The sequence below is a fragment of the Megalobrama amblycephala genome, linkage group LG13 (genome assembly GCF_018812025.1).
Source record: "Megalobrama amblycephala isolate DHTTF-2021 linkage group LG13, ASM1881202v1, whole genome shotgun sequence".
NCBI classification, from domain to species: domain Eukaryota; kingdom Metazoa; phylum Chordata; class Actinopteri; order Cypriniformes; family Xenocyprididae; genus Megalobrama; species Megalobrama amblycephala.
Genome location: NC_063056.1, coordinates 4,660,618 through 4,680,859, shown reverse-complemented (window position 1 = coordinate 4,680,859; position 20,242 = coordinate 4,660,618). Strand labels below are relative to the sequence as shown.

General features: G+C 38.6%; 1 protein-coding gene across 1 annotated transcript in view; it reads right to left on the bottom strand.

The window, feature by feature from the left end:
* The window catches only part of LOC125243864 (CUB domain-containing protein 1-like), a 28,781-nt gene extending 9,790 nt beyond the window's left edge, over nucleotides 1-18,991 (bottom strand). The window contains exons 1-4 of the mRNA XM_048153708.1: nucleotides 18,336-18,991; nucleotides 14,010-14,207; nucleotides 11,712-12,035; nucleotides 10,740-11,102 (exon numbers count right to left, since the gene is read on the bottom strand). Coding sequence (XP_048009665.1) covers nucleotides 10,740-11,102; nucleotides 11,712-12,035; nucleotides 14,010-14,207; nucleotides 18,336-18,408 — 958 coding nt within the window. The 5' untranslated portion in view covers nucleotides 18,409-18,991. The remainder of the gene's footprint in view (nucleotides 1-10,739; nucleotides 11,103-11,711; nucleotides 12,036-14,009; nucleotides 14,208-18,335) is intronic.
* Between the last annotated feature and the right edge of the window lie 1,251 nt (nucleotides 18,992-20,242).

Below are 20,242 nucleotides of genomic sequence, written 5' to 3'. Positions count from 1 at the left end.
GAAAATGACATGAATACGACATAGTGGGCAACTGCATATAGCGCAGCATAGTTTGAAATCAAGGGCTTAAAGTTTTTTCGATCGTGCGTCTCCACTCTCCAGTGAAGCTGAACTCTCCTCCGCATTCAGTTTGCACGGTTTGACCGTCACACAGAGAGTAACACATTTATGCAGGCTACAAATGCACAATTCAGAATATATGATGGCTAGATTTGTCTGCAAGGTTGGTGAAATTAAATGTTTAGGTATTCAAAGATTTATTTAAATGATACAAATGCATGAATGCTGAATGCTAACGGCAAATGAGAAAGCAGTATTATTAAACACTATATAAGTAGTGTTTATCTTTCTGTTACTAATAATATAAAAGCAAACGCTATAATACTGCCAGAGCACCTGACATCAAAGCAAATTTAAAAGTGCTGGCTAATGCTAAACGTAAATATTCTAAAATCGTTATCCACGTCGGCACAAATGATGTTCGACTTCGCCAATCGGAGATCACTAAAATTAACATTAAAGAGGTGTGTGAACTCGCAAATTCAATGTCAGCAGAAGTAATTTGTTCTGGCCCTCTTCCTGTTCGTCGGAGTGATGAGATAGTTAGCAGGTTATCATCACTCAATGGCTGGCTGTCTAAGTGGTGTCCGCAGAATAATATAGGTTTCATAGACAATTGGAAAAGCTTTTGGGGCAGACCTGACCTGTTGAAAAGAGATGGTATTCATCCCTCCCGGGATGGTGCTGCTCTTCTATCTAGAAATTTGGCAAATAGTCTTAGAGCTGAAACATGACAAACCAGGGCCCAGATCAGGACGCAGACAAACTGGCTAAACCGACCGTCTGCTAGCCGCCTCACGTCACAGAACTCAAATAATTCACAGCACATAGAAATTCTTTCACCTAGATATTATCACATAGAGACTGTGTCTGTACCTCGAACTAGTACATACAAAAAACTTCCGAAACCTTTTAAGGGTAAAAATTTAATTGATGTTCAAAAAATGAAAATCACAGATAAATCAGATAAACAAATGATAAAGCTTGGGTTACTGAATATTAGATCTATTTCTTCAAAAGCACTTATTGTAAATGAAATTATCACAGACAATAAACTAGACTTGCTGTGTTTGACAGAAACCTGGCTAAAACCAGACGATTACATTACTTTAAATGAATCTAGTCCTCAAGGTTATGATTATCGACACAATCCTCGACAGAAAGGCAAAGGGGGAGGTGTTGCTGTAATTTATAGTAATATATTTAGAATCATTCAAAAGAATTTCAAATATAATTCCTTTGAAGTGATGGTGCTTTATGTAACATTATGTAAGTTGACATTTGTGCTGGCTACTGTATACAGGCCACCAGGGCACCATAATGACTTTATCAAAGAATTTGCTGATTTTATATCAGAGTTAGTACTGGCTGCGGATAAAGTCCTTGTTGTTGGTGATTTTAATATCCATGTAGATAATAATAAAGACGCATTTGGATTGGCATTTGCAGACATTTTAAACTCTATTGGAGTTAGACAACACGTGCCAGGACCCACTCATTGTCGTAATCATACACTAGATCTAATACTGTCGCATGGAATTGATATTGATGCTGTTGAAATTCTACAGCAGAGTGATGATATATCAGATCATTATTTAGTCTCGTGTATAATACAATTAGCCAAGGCTACAAAACCACCACCCAGCCATAAATATTGTAGAACCATCACGTCTACCACTAAAGATTGCTTTATAAATAATCTCCCCGAGCAGTTTCATCGCCTTAGTATACCTGACAACTTAGAAGAACTCGATGCTGCAACAGAAACTATTGGCTCTCTCTTTTCCAGCACATTAGATGCAGTCGCTCCTTTACGTCTAAAGAAGATTAAGGAAACTAATCCTAAGGAAACTATGATGAGCACACTCGGGCTCTAAAACGAGCTGTTAGAAAAACTGAACGTAGTTGGAAGAAAACAAAACTAGAAGTTTTTCGCCTTTCGTGGAAAGAAAAAATGATTGAGTACAGAACGGCTATAAGAAATGCTAGATCTACTTATTTTTCAAATCTCTTAATAGAAAACAAACATAATCCTAGGTATTTATTTGACACAGTGGCTAAATTAACTAGAAACAGAGATTCAACTGCTGACGTTTCCATAGAGCACAGCAGTAATGACTTTATGAACTTCTTTACTTGCAAGATTGATAATATTAGAGAGAAAATTAAAAACATGCAACCGTCCACAGTTTCGCTTCAGACAGTGCACTGTAGTGTCCCTGAGGTAAAACTAGAATCATTCGCCGCTATAGGAGAGGAAGAATTATCTAAACTTATCAAATCATCAAAATCAACGACATGTATGTTAGACCCAATGCCGACTAAACTACTGAAAGAAATGCTTCCAGAGGTCGTAGGTCCACTTCTTGATATAATTAATTCATCCTTAACACTAGGATACGTGCCAAAAACCTTTAAGCAGGCTATTATTAAACCTCTTATTAAAAAACCTCAACTAGATCCGAGAGATTTAGTAAATTACAGGCCAATCTCGAATCTACCTTTTCTGTCAAAGATACTAGAAAAGGCAGTTTCAACACAACTGTGCTCCTTTTTAAAAAGAAATGGAATCTGTGAGGATTTCCAGTCAGGATTTAGACCATACCATAGTACTGAGACTGCTCTCGTTAGAGTTACAAACGATCTACTCTTATCATCCGATCGTGGCTGTATTTCTCTATTAAATGTGTTATTAGATCTCTATTAAATGTGTTATTAGATCTCAGTGCTGCTTTTGACACTATCGATCACAACATTCTTTTAAAAAGACTTGAAAACTATATTGGCATTAGTGGAATTGCTTTGGCATGGTTCAAATCGTACTTATCTGACCGTTATCAGTCTGTAGTAGTTAATGAAGAGATGTCGTATCGATCACAAGTTCAATATGGAGTACCACAAGGCTCAGTACTAGGACCGTTGCTTTTCACTCTGTACATGCTGCCCTTAGGAGAGATAATTAGGAAGCATGGTGTTAGTTTTCACTGCTACGCTGATGATACTCAGCTCTATATTTCCTCGCGCCCTGACGAAACCTACAAATTCACAAAACTAACAGAATGCATAGCTGACATTAAAAACTGGATGACAAGAAATTTCTTATTATTAAATTCAGAAAAAACTGATATCCTAATCTTTGGACCAAAAACTTCCTCACGAAAAAAACTTGAATACTCTCTAACACTTGACGGGTGCTCCATTAAACCTTCGTCCTCAGTTAGGAACCTGGGTGTGCTCTTTGATACCAATCTTTCATTTGAAAGTCATGTTTCTAGTATCTGTAAAACCGCCTTCTTCCATCTAAAAAATATATCTAAATTACGACATATGCTCTCAATGACAAATGCGGAACAGTTGGTTCATGCATTCATGACCTCAAGACTAGATTATTGTAACGCTCTACTGGGTGGTTGTTCTGCTCGGCTTTTAAACAGACTACAGTTGGTCCAAAATGCGGCAGCTAGAGTTCTTACTAGAACCAGAAAGTATGACCATATTAGCCCAGTTCTGTCAACATTACATTGGCTCCCTATTAAACATCGTATAGATTTTAAAATCTTGCTACTTACTTATAAAGCTCTAAATGGTTTAGCTCCCCAGTACCTAAGTGAGCTCTTAATGCATTATAGTCCTTCACGTTTATTGCGATCTCAGAATTCAGGCCAGTTGATAATACCCAGAATATCAAAATCAACTGAAGGCGGCAGATCCTTTTCCTATTTAGCACCTAAACTCTGGAACAATCTTCCTAGCATTGTTCGGGAAGCAGACACACTCTGTCAGTTTAAATCTAGACTAAAAAACACATCTCTTTGCTCTTGCATACACATAACACATTATCAATACATTAACATTTTTCAAATCCGTTAAAGGATTGTTACGCTGCAATAATTAGGTCGGCCGGAACCGAGAACATTTCCTATAACACTAGATATACCTGTACATCAGAATAAGAATGGCATCTACGCTAATATCTGTCTCTCTGCTTATCCTGAGGTTTGCCGGGTGCTGGATCCAGGCCGTATCCTGATCAGATGGAGAACCTGTGTCTGGACCTGACTACAACGTAGCCCAGGAGACAATGGGCCTACAGATCCAGTTCTGGCTGCATCTATAATTCAGATTTTTAATCCCCGTATCCACTTACATATATTTATATATAATCTATTTTTAATCTCTATAATAAAAATGTATAATTCAGATTTTGATCTCCATATCCATTTACATATATTATATATATCTTCCAAGGGGTTTTTTCCCTCCTAGGACTTTTTTCCCAGTGTTAGCACGCTGGGTTTTTCTCCTAGGGGGTTTTTTCCACCCCTGGGAGTCAGCCGACATTGGCTTAATGTAGCACCATCTTGTATATGTTACATATTACCACGCTTGTTTGTACAGCTTATTTTTAACCACTTCCCTTTTTTCTGTGCTTCTAATATGTAAAGCTGCTTTGAAACAATTACCAATTGTAAAAGCGCTATATAAATAAATTTGACTTGACTTGACTTGACTTGACAGTTTACATTGTTTATATAACAGATCTATCTAGTAATGTATTAGACAAAACTGTTAAACAGGAGACCATAACTAATGAAGACGGAGAATTGGGGCGCTGTTGTTCTCAGTGCTGGCGTTCTCAGCGCAGTCAAAATAAAAGTCCTGCTTTCAACACATTGGCCAAACAGACAAAATTATCAGCCAATGCCAATATTTAAAAAATGCCAAATTTCAACTGATATATTGGCCTTGGCGATATATTGGTCGACTGTAGACTATAGACCAATTCACATTGCACAGACAGACGCAGAACAATGCCGACAGGCACCAGATTACAGCAGGACACTACTCAGACATTCTAAATCCGATTCGGCATATTCAATCGGTGAAAACAAGCTCCGACAGATGCTAACAGACTCTGACAGGAGTAACACACTGATCCGACAAAACCTGACGAAGTGTCTTGTTGCTGTCTATCAGCGCGGTGTGAATTATCCTCATGTTTCTATGCAAGTTGTGTTCCAGTCACTTTGTTCCGAAATTTCTTTTTTCTGAAAATGCTAGTTAAAGTTATCGCATTTGACTTAAACTTACTGACTGTGTTCTCACAGGGTATAACAACTTCCCAAACAATGTTTGAAATATTTGTAATTTTGGCCATTCATTCATTGCTATAGGAGAGGAATTGTCTAAATTACTAATGTATGTTAGACCTATACCAACTAAGCCAGGGGTGCCCAACCCTGTCCCTGGAGATCTACCTTCCTGCAGAGTTCAGCTCAAGCCCTGCTCAACACACCTGTCTGTAATTAACAAGTGCTCCTGAAGATCTTAATTAGCTGATCCAGGTGTTTTTCATCAGGGTTGGAGCTAAATTTTGCAGGTAGGTAGATCTCCTTGGCTGCGTTTCACTCCAGTTTTAGGCTGTGATCCACTCCAGACACGCACTCGCGAACTTCCCTAAACACTTCCCCTCGGGGGAATCCCTGCTGCCATTTTGAAGTGCGTTCCACTTTGTGAAATGGACGAGGGAAGTTTATATGGACAAACCCTCGTTCCCTCGATTTTGACTGAGGGAGCGAGTCTACTTCATATGTACACTTCAGGCAACTCCATAACCCACAATGCAACATGATTATGACATCACCGCATATCACGTTTAATTTACTCCACCACAAACAACTCTATGATATATTAATAATTTTTTTAAACATTTAAAACACACATATATACATATAGAATGCTGTATTAGCTCAATTGCGAATTCCAAGGGATCAAGGGCTTAGGACGTTCCAGTTCAGCCCATTGCAAGGGTTCCGCCAGTAGTGGACACTCGTGCAACGTAAGCAATGACGTACATCCGAGTCAACGAGACTGAGTGAAGTTAGCGAGGGAAGGGCATTTAAAAACCGAACTGGAACGCAGCCTTAGACACGCACTCGCGAACTTCCCTAAATACTTCCCCTCGGGGGAATTCCTGCCGCCATTTCAAGTGATCAAGGGCTTAGGATGTTCCAGTTCAGCCCATTGCAAGGGTTCTGCCAGAAGTGGGCACTCATGCAACATAAGCAATGATGTACATCTGAGTCAACGAGACCGAGGGAAGTTAGCGAGGGAAGGGCATTTAAAAATCTTAGTGCTGCATTCGACACTATCGACCATAACATTCTTTTGCATAGACTAGAATTATGTTGGCATTAGTGGAATTGCATTGTCATGGTTCAAATCATACTTATCTGACCGTTATCAGTTTGTAGTAGTAAACGAAGAGATGTCATATCGATCACAAGTTCAATATGGAGTACCGCAAGGCTCAGTACTAGGACCGTTGCTTTTCACTCTGTACATGCTACCCTTGGGAGATATCATTAGGAAGCATGGCATTAGTTTTCATTGTTATGCTGATTATACTCAGCTCTATATTTTTTCGCGCCCTGACAAAACTTAATTCACAAAATTAACGGAATGCATAGCTGAAATAAAAAAATGGGATGACTAGTATTTTCCTATTACTAAATTCAGAGATTCTAATTATTGGACCAAAAACTTCTGCACATAATAACCTAGAATACTGTCTAACACTTGATGGATATTCTGTCAAGTCTTCGTCGCCAGCTAGGAACATGATTGCACACTCACACACACACTCGCACTCACTTATATTCACTCACTCACACTCTCGCACACACACACTCACTCTCATACTCACACACTCACTCTCACACTAACTCTCACACATACTCACATGTTTGAAAAAATCCCTTTTGGGTGATTTTTTTCATGCATGATTTTACAGAAATTATGTTCAATTAGTCATATAAATGGCTTAAATCTTTTTTGAATTAGCTTTAATGTTCAATGTTCAATTTATTTATAAAGCACAATTAAAACAACCTTAGTTGACCAAAGTGCTGTACAAAGTTGCATAGACCCAACCAAAACATTTGGACATGTTGTGAAGAAATGAAAGTGTGAATTACAGACTCAAAGTAGGGGCTGTAAAACCCCGACTCCATTTCGGCTGGAGGGACCAGCCCGATTGCATCCTTCGCCAGTAGGATCGCAATCTCCGCCTGGAGAACAGGTGCATTGTCCGCAGACACACGAGTGTAGTGGACACCCCTGAACACCGGGGGACGCCGGGCAAACTGAATCGCATAGCTGAGTCTGGTACGGAAGAGCCAGCGGGACAGGCTGGGAAGCCTGTGGGACCAACGGCACCACGGACGTACCCAGCGTGGGGCAGCGAGGCAGAGTGCTGGGACCCAACTCGGATGGCATAGCGGCCCGAAGTGGGATCGGACTCTGCCAGGTTACAGGGCCTATGGGAGACTGCACAAGAGAGGCGGCCTCGACATTCACACTGACACCTGCTGGCGAGGTGAGAGGGGGCTGAGAGTGGCGTGGCGTAGTGTCACACACCGCCAACTGCGCCCTCTTGGGACTTGGAGGATTGGGAAACAGCTCTTTCTGTGAGGAAGTGGGTACCGCTGGACTCCAGAGAGCCAGCACCGGAACAGAACGGAACAGAAAATCGCCCGGCCCTCCTCCGGAGGGAGCGATGCGAGCACCGTCTCCCGAAGAGCTGTCTTCCTCTCCTCCAGGTTGCCTGTCTCAGGACCACTTCCTGGATCTCCTGCCACCTGGCTTGGCTGCGGGCTGGGCGCCGCGTCCTTGACCGGCTCCCTGCTATCTGCTGGGTGAAGGCTGCTGCTTTGCAGACTTCGCAGGGGTGGAGGACGACGCAAGTGGGCGCCCTCGGCGACGAGCAGGCAGAGTGACTGCAGCTGGCAGGTGGGGTGGTGGCAGCAGTGGACCACCAGGGCAGGATGTGCTTTATAGCCTCTGTCTGCTTCTGTGCGGCCGAGAACTGCTGGGCAAAGCTCTCGACCACGTTGCCGAATAGGCCGACCTGCGACACGGGGGAGTCCCTCATGTCTGCTAAGGTCAGCCACAGATGTCGCTGCTGGACCACAAGTGTGGCCATCGCTTGACCAACGGAGCGTGCAGTCACCTTTGATGCCCGGAGGGCGAGGTCAGTGGCAGCGTGCAGCTCCCCCAACAGCTGTTGGTCAAGACCACCCTGGGGCATGTCCATGAGCGCCTTGGCCTGATAGACCTGCAGCAGTGCCATGGCATGCAGGGCAGAGGCGGCCTGTCCACAGGCTCTGCAAGCCTTCTCGGTGAGACCGGAGGAAAACTTACAGGCCCGAGATGGGAGACGTGGTTCACACTCGACTGGAGGGATCCCGGCGTACCCCTTAGCCTCCCCGTCATCCAGAGTGGTGAAGGCAGACGAGGGACCAGGTCTGCTTCGAATGCTATACGGTGTCTTCCACAACCTGGTGACCTCATCATAGACCTCCGGAAAGAATGGTACCAATTCGGTTCGGGACGAGGTGGAGGATTCTAGACAATACCGACCTTCTTGGTGGCCCGGGAAAGCATAGCCGTCAACTCTGGATCGGACACGGGCAATGCTACGGTCCCAGAGGGAGGCAATGCAGCCGAGTCTTCATCTCCAGGGGACTCTGGCTCACTTTCTGATGCCGCGATTGACATCTGATCGTCCGCAGGCGCACTGAAGGAAACGGCTGGTCCCTCAAGAGAGTTAATGATCATCACTATGTCTGAACCAATAGTATCGAAGATTTGTTTAACAAATCGTGATGGAAAAACATCAAAAGGGGTAAAAGATGGATTTTAATTTTAAGGTGAGTTCTCTGCATGTCTGTAAAGAAACTAATTCAAATTCACTCCATTAGAGTAATGGATAAAATGGGGTCTAGGATTCCCCATAGTAGATAACTGAGCCTTGGCATTATAGACTGTCCACAAAGTACTTTTACAAAGAAAATTTTCCCATAGTAAAGGTGGAATGTCTGCACTGAGGGGTTTAAAACAGAATTGATTGTTGAAAATAGTGTTCTAGAACAGTGTGATTTTTTGGTGATCATTTCTGATAAATATGTTGCCTTTGCAGCCTTTTGAAATATGTGTAAACTGAACTGAAATGTGTGACTTAATCGTAACTTTGACATGATACAAAAAAAAAAAAAATATCAACAATAAATGAAATTAAACAAACATCCATACTGCATTTAGAAAATAACCAAAAATGTCTGTTGTGATTGTCTGCTCAGTGTTGAAACAATGTCTGAAATCAATGTTGATTCAACTCTGAATCATTGACTGTTGCTCAATAGTTTCCCCACCCTAATCAAACAAGTGAAAAAGCAAGGTTGACTAAAAGCAGCTTCAACAGCACCTCATGTGAGGCCTGAGGCACTTCAAACTCCACAGAAAAGAAAGAAACCACTCTTCTCATATCCTGTATCCATGAGTCATGACCTGGAACTGCTTGGGTTTTCCATAATGACACAACAGATAGCTCAATCTTTGCCTTGTGTAATCAAAGTAAATCAATAAAGATAAAACAATCAATCAATAACAATAAAAATGTGTCTTGAAAAGGATCACAGCGCTTATGCTTAAAATAGGCTCAAGTTAAAAATTATCACTTATTTTTTTGGTTTCATTTTAGGGTGAAATAAGATACACCCTACTAGTGATGGAGAACACCACAGTAAAGAGATGGTTACACTATTATTCACTCAAACTACAGTTTTACTCATAAGTTTACATACCCTTGAAGAATATGCATTAAGAGCCGGTGGATGTAAACTTTTTTAATTGGATAATCTGGGAAATTGTACTTATTTTGTCTTCAGGGAAACATGTAAATATCTCATGTAGCTTCTAAAGGGCAGAATGAAATATATATATTTAAACAAAATAAGAAAAATGTACACACCAGCTCTTAAAGGGTTAGTTCACCCAAAAATGTAATTTATGTCATTAAGTACTCAATCTGTCATCGCAAACCTGTAAATCCTTAGTTTGTCTTTGGAACACAAATTAAGATATTTTTAATGAAATCCGAGGGTATCTGAACCACACAAAGGCAGCAATGTCATTGCACCTTTTGAGGTCCAGAAAGGTATTAAAGACATTGTTAAAATAGTGAATGTGACTACAGTGGTTCAACCTTAATATTATGAAGTGACGAGAATACTTTTTGTGTGCAAAAACAAAAATAATGACTTTATTTATAAATCTGAACTGTTGCCAAACGCAGTTGACGTAGTGAACGCAGTGCAGGCTTCCGTGTGGTTACGTCCAAACGCCGGCTCAGTATTAGTCAACGCTGTACACGTGAGAAGCACAACGCATGCGTGTGATGCTGACGCAGGAGCCAAAGAAACCAAAGAGGATTTTTCTGAAGAACAGTGAGCAGTTTAACTGTTTAGGACAAACAAGGGACTCATGAACAACCATCACAAACATAAAACTAGTCTTGATCCTCCAGGTAATTTAATAAAAACATGCAGTATCAAGAATCAAGGGTGTGTAAACTTTTGAACTGGTCCATCTGTATAAATTCAGTTATTATTTTGTCGTGTGGACTATATGTTGACATCTGTTATGTGATTAACAGCTTATTCAGGAGAGTACTACATAAAAAAATAGCATGCAATTTTTATGATCCCTTTTATTTTGTTAATATTAATTATTAACATCTTGCATAATCTGCAAGGGGATGATGTGTATGGAAATATGACTACTATAAAAGTACATAAAAATAATCAAATCTAATTATGGAAGAAAAAAATGCTACATACCCTTTATTCTCTTGATGGCAGAGATTTGAAAGTGCACCATTAGGCCTTGCGATGGAAGACTTGACCTGGACATTCTGCAGTTCTTTATGGAGAGGTTAAAGTTGCCAGTCTCCACCAATGGCTGGCTTCCATTCAGAGGTTTTACCAGAGGGTCCTTGTCCTGCCAAGTGTACTTCATTGCTGGGATGTTTTCATTTTGGAGGCATGCTGGAACAGTGTAGTTTAGAATGTGCACATCTGTGTAGTACGCATGGGGCACGATGAAATACCACGTTGTCTCTGCATTTTCAGGAAAAGTTTTTGGGGTAAAGAAATCCTGGGTTGAACTCCTCTCTGGGAGAACAACATGGATATTAGCCAGTGCTGTAAAACAGAGAAAGTTCAACAATTTACGTATGACAACATTATTTAATCAATTTCTGCTTAAAGGGTTAGTTCATGCAAAAATTTTAATTCTGTCATTAATTACTAACCCTTATGTCGTTCCAAACCTATAAGACCTTTGTTCATCTTCAGAACACAAATTAAGATATTTTTAAAGAAATCCGAGAGCTCCTCCATAGACAACAATTTAATAACCACTGTCAAGACCCAGAAAGGTACTAAAGACATCATTAAAATAGTCAATGTGACTACAGTGGTTAAACCACGGAAAAGACGAGAATACTTTTTGTGCGCAAAAACAAAATAAAAATTACCCTTTTATTCAACAATCTCTTCTCTTTCCTATCAGTCTCCTAAGCAGTTGACGTAGCAAGCACAGTGCAGCGCTTCTGTGTTTACATCTGAACGCCGGCTCAGTATTCAGAAAAGGTCATTATTTTTGTTTAGTTTTTGCGCACAAAAAGTATTCTCGTAATCTCGTAAAAGTAATCTTACAGGTTTGGAATGACATGAGGGTGAGTAATGACAGAATTTTCATTTTTGGGTGAACTAACCCTTTAAATATATAAGATTTACCAATATACTTACAGTTAATGGCACGTCCCAGTGATACTCCGATAACTTTCATGCCCAGAGGTTGACCTCCAGACACTTCCAAAGACAGTTTTCCAACATTACGCAGATGGACTGCACTAATGGCTCCATTCTGACAAAACCTCCCAATACTGACATTCTCCGCTGTGATCGTGTAAACGTGTTTGTCTGGGCAGCTGTCTGTAGGCTGAATCTGCCGTAAACCAGTCCTACTGAAATTCAAATGGATTGTCCTTGAAAGAGACCTCAGATTCCAGGTGAAGGTCCGATTGAACTTTTGAAAGGCATGGTGTTCTTTGGGTTCAATGTCTGAATTCACTGTTGAACAAATGTGTCATGTCAGTGGATTTATGGATTTAACAAACAGACAGTGTTAATTTAACCCTCTGGTGCTCCTCACTTAGGGGGTCACACTCATTTTTAAATATTTTTATTTAATATTTTTGTATTTTGAGGGAATTTTATGGTACTAAGTAGTCATCCAATATATTGCTGATATATCAGCCTATATTTGGCATTTTTTAAATACTGGCATTGGCCAATAAATAGTTGATGTGTTGGAAGTGGGACTTATTTTGACGGTGTGCTGGATTTTTATTTTGACGGTGCTGAGAACAGCAGAGGGACAATTTATACAACATTTTCAACTAAAAACAGTTAACTTTTTATGCGTTTTGGCCGTTCATTTTCTTAAAAAAAAAGTGTTTTGGGGGCCTAAAAACGCAAACTTTTGAAAACTATTTCTAAAGTGCACGTTTCTGAAATCCTATAGCATTATTGTCTTAGTGTAAACTAGTGGTGAAACGTTTCTCAGTAAAAAAAAAAAAAATCGAACCGTACCGTTCTGCACATTCGGTTCGGCACACACTTGCACCGCGGTTCATCTCATATCTGACAACGCAATACACGTGTACAGCGCACAAATATTAAGGTCTCTTTCAGGTCTTGTTATTGAATGGACAAATTCACACAAAATTATGTCAACATGCCGGTCTTGGCGACTATCCTAGCAAGCATAGTGGGTTATGTCTTAAGTGCACTTATACGCTCGAGAAAGAACATGTGTTCAGTTTCAGTGTACTGATCCATGTATCCAAAAGACAAGGAAATCACTCATTGCTCATAACTGAATAGTAGCTTAATAATTAATAATGATTTATCTTTATTTAATTTATACAGTGAAGATTGCATGCAATGTTGTTTGACATTTTATTAGCTATTCAAATTCTGTACCTAAAAACTGGATACATGAAAAACCTGAAAAGATTTATTTGTATCTTTGCTTTACTGTATTTATTTGTGCCGTTTGATTATTTGTTCTTATTTTCTTTATTTTTATTTGACAGTAGTAATTTTTTACCTGAACATAGCACATACTGAACCGTACCGAAACCATGAGCCTAAAACCGTGATACAAACCGAACCGTGAGTAATCTGAACCGTTGCACCCCTAGTGTAAACTACAAAAACATGAATTTGCGAACATGGTGACGTCATGTGCATGTGTGTTACATGTTCAGTCCATAGGCCTGTAGTGTTTATTTACGAAGTTGCATTGCCATCTACTGGCCTGGCAGTAGAGTACAATGTTTTTAGTCGTTTTCGCTGATCCATGAACAGGGATCAGCTTGACAATGTTGTCGTCTGTACACGAAAAATGCAAAGGAAAAACTTTACGGTTTGTAGTACTACATAATTGTCTGTGTCAAAGAACACAGCGCTCTCTGTCTTCATTAGTTTACACAGTGCGTCCGAAATTGAATACTACCCTACTATATAGTATGTGAAAAAAAACATACGCCAAAATAGTAGTATGTCCGAATACATAGTATTTTAAAAAAAGTAGCCGAAAAGTCCCTGGATGACCAACTACTTCCTGCGAGATTCTGAAGTGCACATTCACTGGACACTTTACTATCTCATGCAGCCACGGGAGAGCATTTATGAATGTAATTTTTGACCATGAGGAAGTGTGACTTTTTTTTTAGGACATTTAACCCTTTCGAAACTTGTCCATGATTTCTTTTTTTGTGTGTGTGTGTGTGTGTTCACATAGCAAGGGCCACAAAAGTCACAAAGTGTCATACCATTCTGATGAAGTAAATATAAAAAAAAAAAATCAAAACATAAAGCACCAGAGGGTATAACTCAAGATGGATAATAATGTAATGTTCTGTAGACAAAATACTATAAAAGGAGAGGAACATTCCTTATGTCTTAACGACCCGTGAAATATGATTGTCTAAATCAAAAATGTAAGGAGTTTAAGTATTTCTATCTGACAGCTCTCACCATTATCTCTGATGATCTGCATGGTGAACACATTCTCTGGCTGTGAACAGCTGAAGTCCAAACGTGTATCACTTCTGAGGATCGCAGAAGACTGACACACCTGACTTATACAAACTTTGCACGGTGTGTTTATTCCAGCACCAGTATTAATGTGGATGCTCGTGCCCTCTTCAACAGCAACATTGAGCTCTGCACCACCTGACATGATGAAAAGACAAACTTTTATTAATCAAACATCAAGATTTTAGTGTAAAATTTATGAGTATAATGAGAAAATATATATTTTAAATGCTGCAGCAACACTTTAATCTTCTCCACTTTAACCTTTAGCATTTTTCACATATAGAGTGTGACAAAATTATTTATAAAAGCACAAAAATATGCAGTTTCTCAATTTATATTAAGTTATAAATAACATAATTTACACAATCAAAAATTAAGGTTCCTTATTGGCATTTATGGTTCCATGAAGGACCTTTGACATTCACAGAACCTTTCTATTGTACAAAAGGTTCATTATAGTGGAAAATGTTCTTTAGATTAAATGTTCTTCACACAAGAAAAAACGGTTCTTTTAAGAAATGTTCACTGAGGTTCTTTGGGAAACAATACAACTGAATACAGTTACTTTGTACTTAATTAAGGTTAAGGTATACTTTATTGTCCCTGAGGGAAGTTTGTCTTGGGCTCAACAATACAGCCACTACAATCACATAAAACATATAATAAAAATAGAAAAATAACAACAGCAACAATGACACATACATTAAAAAAAAAAAAAAAAAAAAAAACGTACTAAGTGTTATTTAGTAGCTTAATTGCAGAAGGAATGAATGAGTTTTAATGAATGAGTTTTTAAACTGGTTTAATCTGCATCCTTGTAGCATTTCAAACTCAGTGTTCAAAGTGTGTGTTGACTCATGCAGAATCTTACATGCCTCCCTCAGTGTAGACTTTTCGTACAGGGTCTGGAGATAAAAAGGTTCTGTTCTACACATGATCTTCAGATGAATAAGACGCCCAAGCCTGGATTTCAACTGTACTGTCAAATTACCAAACCAAAGGTGTATTCCATATCTAATCACATTTTCCAGTACAGCTCGATAAAACAGCAGTAACATCATAATCTTACTACTGACACCATATAGTCTGAGCCTTCACAGAAAATACAATCTTTGTTGTAGCCCAGTACACAGACTGTCAACATGAACATGCCATGAAAGAGAACAGTCAATATAAACACCAAGATATTTATATGAGAACACCTGTGTAATTGGAAAGTTATGGATATGTACAGGGCTATGGTCTCTAATTGACTTTGGATCGAATATCATCTCCTCAGTTTTCCCATCAGGTCCTTTAGATTTGTTTATGCTTAACTGCTGAAACAGTAATTGCACCCTGGAAAAATCAACCTCTAATTTAGTACCCATATCATCTGTCAGAGAACATATAACAGATTTACATTCAACAGAGAAATCATGAGCTTGAAACCGAAAATAAAAGTCATTCAGTTCATTAGCCTTCTGTAAGTTGTTGTTTGTACATATATGTGGTCCACTCAATTCTATATTCGTAACAGCCTTCATTGTGTTCCATAATTTTTTAGAATTTGAGGTGGAAAACTGATGCTCAATAATATCCTCTTGCTTCCTTTAGTTGATGATTGAGCTCTTTTTGTATAATTTTCAACCCAGCATAATTTTTGTTTTTGAACGCAACCTTTTTCCTGTTAATACAGTTCTTAAGTTCTTTAGTTACGTACGATTTGTCATTTGGATATATAATAACATTCTTTTTTGTGAGCACACGGTCCACACAAAAATGTATGTAATCTGTTATTGTCTCTGTAGTCGTATCAATATGGAGAACAAGCTATTGGGGGTTTTGAGAATCAGAACTGAGGTTATGGCTAAACAATTTAACAATGCTGCCCATGCTTGCTATTGTTAAAAGGTACCCATGTAGCCCCATACAATCGCCTATATAACAACTTAGTTAAAGCTCCAACAATAATCAGGGGTTATGACCAGTACTTTGAGGTAATGTCGCCTCTCGATAGTAATTTATCTGGCCCCATATAGTTAATAATATAACTATATAACAACTTAATTAAAGCAGAGGCAATGACCAGAGGTTATGACCAGTACACCTTTGTCTAGCCCCATATAGAGAATGCGATTGCATAACAACTTAAAGTCAAGCATTTAGTCAGAAACCTAGTATCTCGCCAGATGTGCCCCATGCTCTATACAGTCCAAGATCTAGTATGTACTTAACCCTGGTCATAGAATTGCGGAAGCAACGGATACATCGTAATCTACTGAAGTCAATAATTTCAGAGTAAGTCACAATAAAGCCAAATGCAACAATTTATTAGTCAGGTAAATGTATCATGCCAATCACATAATCAATTCAAAGATGATCAATACAAAACATCAGATGCTCAGAAACAGAGTAAAAGATGCATACCTGACATTAGAAAACTACACATTGCTTAGTGTCTGATCTGATTAAAGAATCGAGCCCCGAGCCTCCTGCAACATCTCTTTAAATACTCAGACCAAGACAGAAACTTCTTTCAAATGGAAACATGTGTTCACAATGGAAATTTGCATTAATCAGGGTCGTAGACTGAGTAGTTTACACCTTTTGGGGACAGAAGGCCATTTGCATGAAAGACCCTGTGAAGGTGGACACACCCATTACAGAGAGCAAAATATCTCTAAAATCTTAAAACCTTTATTAACTTCTGGTTTACTTCTGTGGGAATGAATCCAGCATCAGTCTTACAGGTTTGAGCTTGAACGTGCCCCACATAACTAAAATGGGATGCCCTCATTGGTCTAACATCATGTAGGTGGGCGGGGCATGCATCAAACAGCAAGTTGACCGTCAAATGCATGAACTGAGGAAAATGACATAAGCTTTTGGTAGTTTTAATAATAAGGTCCTAAAATTGTCATAGCTACTATAATGTACAAACTTTTGATAGAAACATGAATATGATGCACTACTGCTACAAAATCAGTAAAAAAAAATTGTTAATATCATGTTTCTATTTTCAGAATTAGGTTGTTTTTATTTTGTCCCATCCACCCAAACACAATCTGGGTGGATGGGACAGTATAATTTTGGGTGATTGGGACGGTGCTTAAATGCTAAAAAAAAATAAAACAACCAAATTCTGAAAATAGTAACATTATAGTTAAACTCTTTTTATTTATTCATTTATTTATTACTGATTGCAGTAATAATTTTACTGTTGCAGTAATAAAAGGTTTGTGCAGGTTAAATGTGTTTGTCAACCAGTTATTTGGTGATGGGCCCACCCAACATCTCATCTGAATGTTTTTTTTTTTAATGTTTTCAATGACTTTTGGACTAAAAGCCTTCTTTTGTGGATGGATTTATAAACTGAGAAATAAAGTTGAACAAACAAACATTGACTCTTAATGATGATGAACAGAAAAGGAAAAATTGCATATCAAAGTATGAACTAACAAGTGCAATATACTAAATATGCTTACACTACCCTAAATCAATGGAAAGATGTGCTGTCCCAATCACCCAAACGTTGTGTCCAATCACCCAAATGTTACCAAAAAGTGTTTTTTTTTTTTTTTTGCTCAGTTTACAGTGTATTTCACACATCCTTTCCTTATAATATACCATTGTTTCCTCCTCAAATGGATAGTTAACATCTTTAGTATTACAGAAATGTATCATGTGTTGAGCTGATGTTTTTCATTTATGACAAGAAACCTTGCACAAGGCGGAAATCACCCTTAATTCACCCTACCTCTTCCCCGCTCGTTGCGCCTGGTGCCGAGGCGTTGGGCTGCGCGTCTAAAGTCTCTCGTTTTTTTGTGGTTCTGAGTTTAAATAAACGCGATTTTTGTCAAGAAAAGAAAATGAGACAGAAAGAAGTTGACAGCTCCGCTATCAATCATGCTGTCAGTAAGTAAAAGTCAGTCTTGCTTTCTAAGGAAACGATATGGGTAAATCAAAGACGTTGTGTTAACCCATGCATTTTTATATAAGATACTATTCATTTCTAAAGTGAAAAAGCATGATAAAAAAAAAAAAAAATTAACAAAATACTACGAACCAAGCCACACTGTAAAATCTTAAATGCGATCATCAGATCCTTTAAAACGGTTAGGCTACATGTAGTCAGGGCGAGTTTATAAAACCAGTTTTATACATTTAAATTTGAAATGAACACAAGTGTGAAGAGGTAAAGATTAACCTCGACTGTGCATCGAAATGGATATAGTAGGCTACTGTGTGTCTGTAAGTGTTGAATATGGGTTTGGCTGTTACCTGTGAGCTCCGAGAATGATGACAGGAAAAACCCCAAAAGAAGCGAAAAGCGCGTGAACCGCCAGATTCGCATGACTTTTTAATATCCAATAAACTCCTTACAGTGGACTAAAAATGTAAGTGTAAGTGCGCCATGGACCGCAGACATTAGATTTCACTGATCTCCATAGACAATAAAGCGGCTTCCTGGTTTGCGACAGACTTCCAGGTTAGTCATCCATGTGAATCCCTGTGAATCCGCATCAAGTATGCCGTACAAATGACCTCGTGCCTCGGGGGTCACTTAAAAAACTTGAGCTAGTGAATAAAATCACCTAGTAATAGTATAGTAGGCTAATTTACAGAACCTGCTGTTTTTTAAAAAGTGCAGTAGCCCAAGCTATAGGCCCTACTGTGTGTGTTAGTGTTAGTCCCGCCTTTTATCACCTCATAAAACAGGTAAGTGCTGGTCAGCCAAACTGCTTTCAATTGAAAGCAGCTAAAACTGGTAGCTAATGTATCTAGATGACATCATTCGTTGATCTATATAAATATGAATATAGATCAGTGGGCAAAATAAGAATCTAGATAAGGTTTGTCCAAGAAGTTGCTAGATTTGTCCCAAAACTTTTGAAAAAAGTCTCAAAAAGTCACTAAATCTAGCAACAAAATCCCTAAATTGGCAACACTGCTGGTCAGTCCTTAAAAGACTCTTCGTTTTCTAGAACAATGTACATTTTATGAAAATGTGAATGCATGCTACTTCACAATGGAAATATCTTCATGTTCAACAAACATTTATTATAATTCATCTGAAAGTCTCACTGTATACTCATATATACTCTCACAGTATTTATGTAATGATGCAGAATTAATTACAATTATGAAAGTAAATTCATCAATCTATTTAGTTTTTTTTCATAGTTTATTTATTTTTTTGTACTGAGATAATTTAAAGGGATTGTTCACCCAAAAATGAAAATTCTGTCATCATTTACTCTACCTCATGTTTTTTCCTTTGCTGAACACAAAAGAAGATATTTAAAATAATTTTGGTACAAAACAGTCGATGGGCCCCACTGACTTCCATAGTATGAAAAAGAAAAAAAATACTATGGAAGTCAGTGGGGCCCATCAACTGTTTTGTTACCAACATATTGTCCTTTGGTTTGTAAGAGGTTTAGTTAATGAGCAGTTAGATTATAGTGCGTCTCTGTTTGCTTTACAGTGTGTCTACTGTTAGCAACAGATAGCATTTCACTGCAGCCTCTCTAAACGTACCTGGTGACGGTCAGTGCTGCTCAGTTACATGCAGTAGATCCCGTGTGTGGGCGTAACTTTATTCACTCCTTTTAGTGGCCTGACACATATCTAAGAGAAGGAATTAGAGGATAGTTTCATCCAAAATTGACAATTCTGTCATTTTTATCCACTGTGGTTTTTATGTGGTTTCAAATCTGCATGATTTCATCACCAGTCAAAAGATTAGAATAATATTTTAATGCTTTTGAAAGAAGGATCCTCTGCTCACCGGCACATCAAAAATACAGTAAAAACAGGAATATTCTGAAATATTATTACAATTTTATTTACCATCAAATCGCTGTCGTTGTTTTTTTCAGAGACAGATGTGACCTAAAAAGTTTTAAGACTGTGTATTTCGTAATTTTGATATCACTGTCTCATGTGTCTATTCATATAGAGCATTGTGTGTTTTGCAGAAAAAGATACAGAAGGTTTACAAGCATTAATTCATGCATGTCAAAAACATAAACGGAACATAAACCTAACTCTCAATGTGTTTTAAAAATAGTAATAAACTGGTTAAAGTTATGCAGGCTATCAACTGAGAAAGCAATCGGTAATTACAAAATAATCACTATTGAAACTTGTATAAATGTATCTGTGGTGGCATAATAAAAGTTATC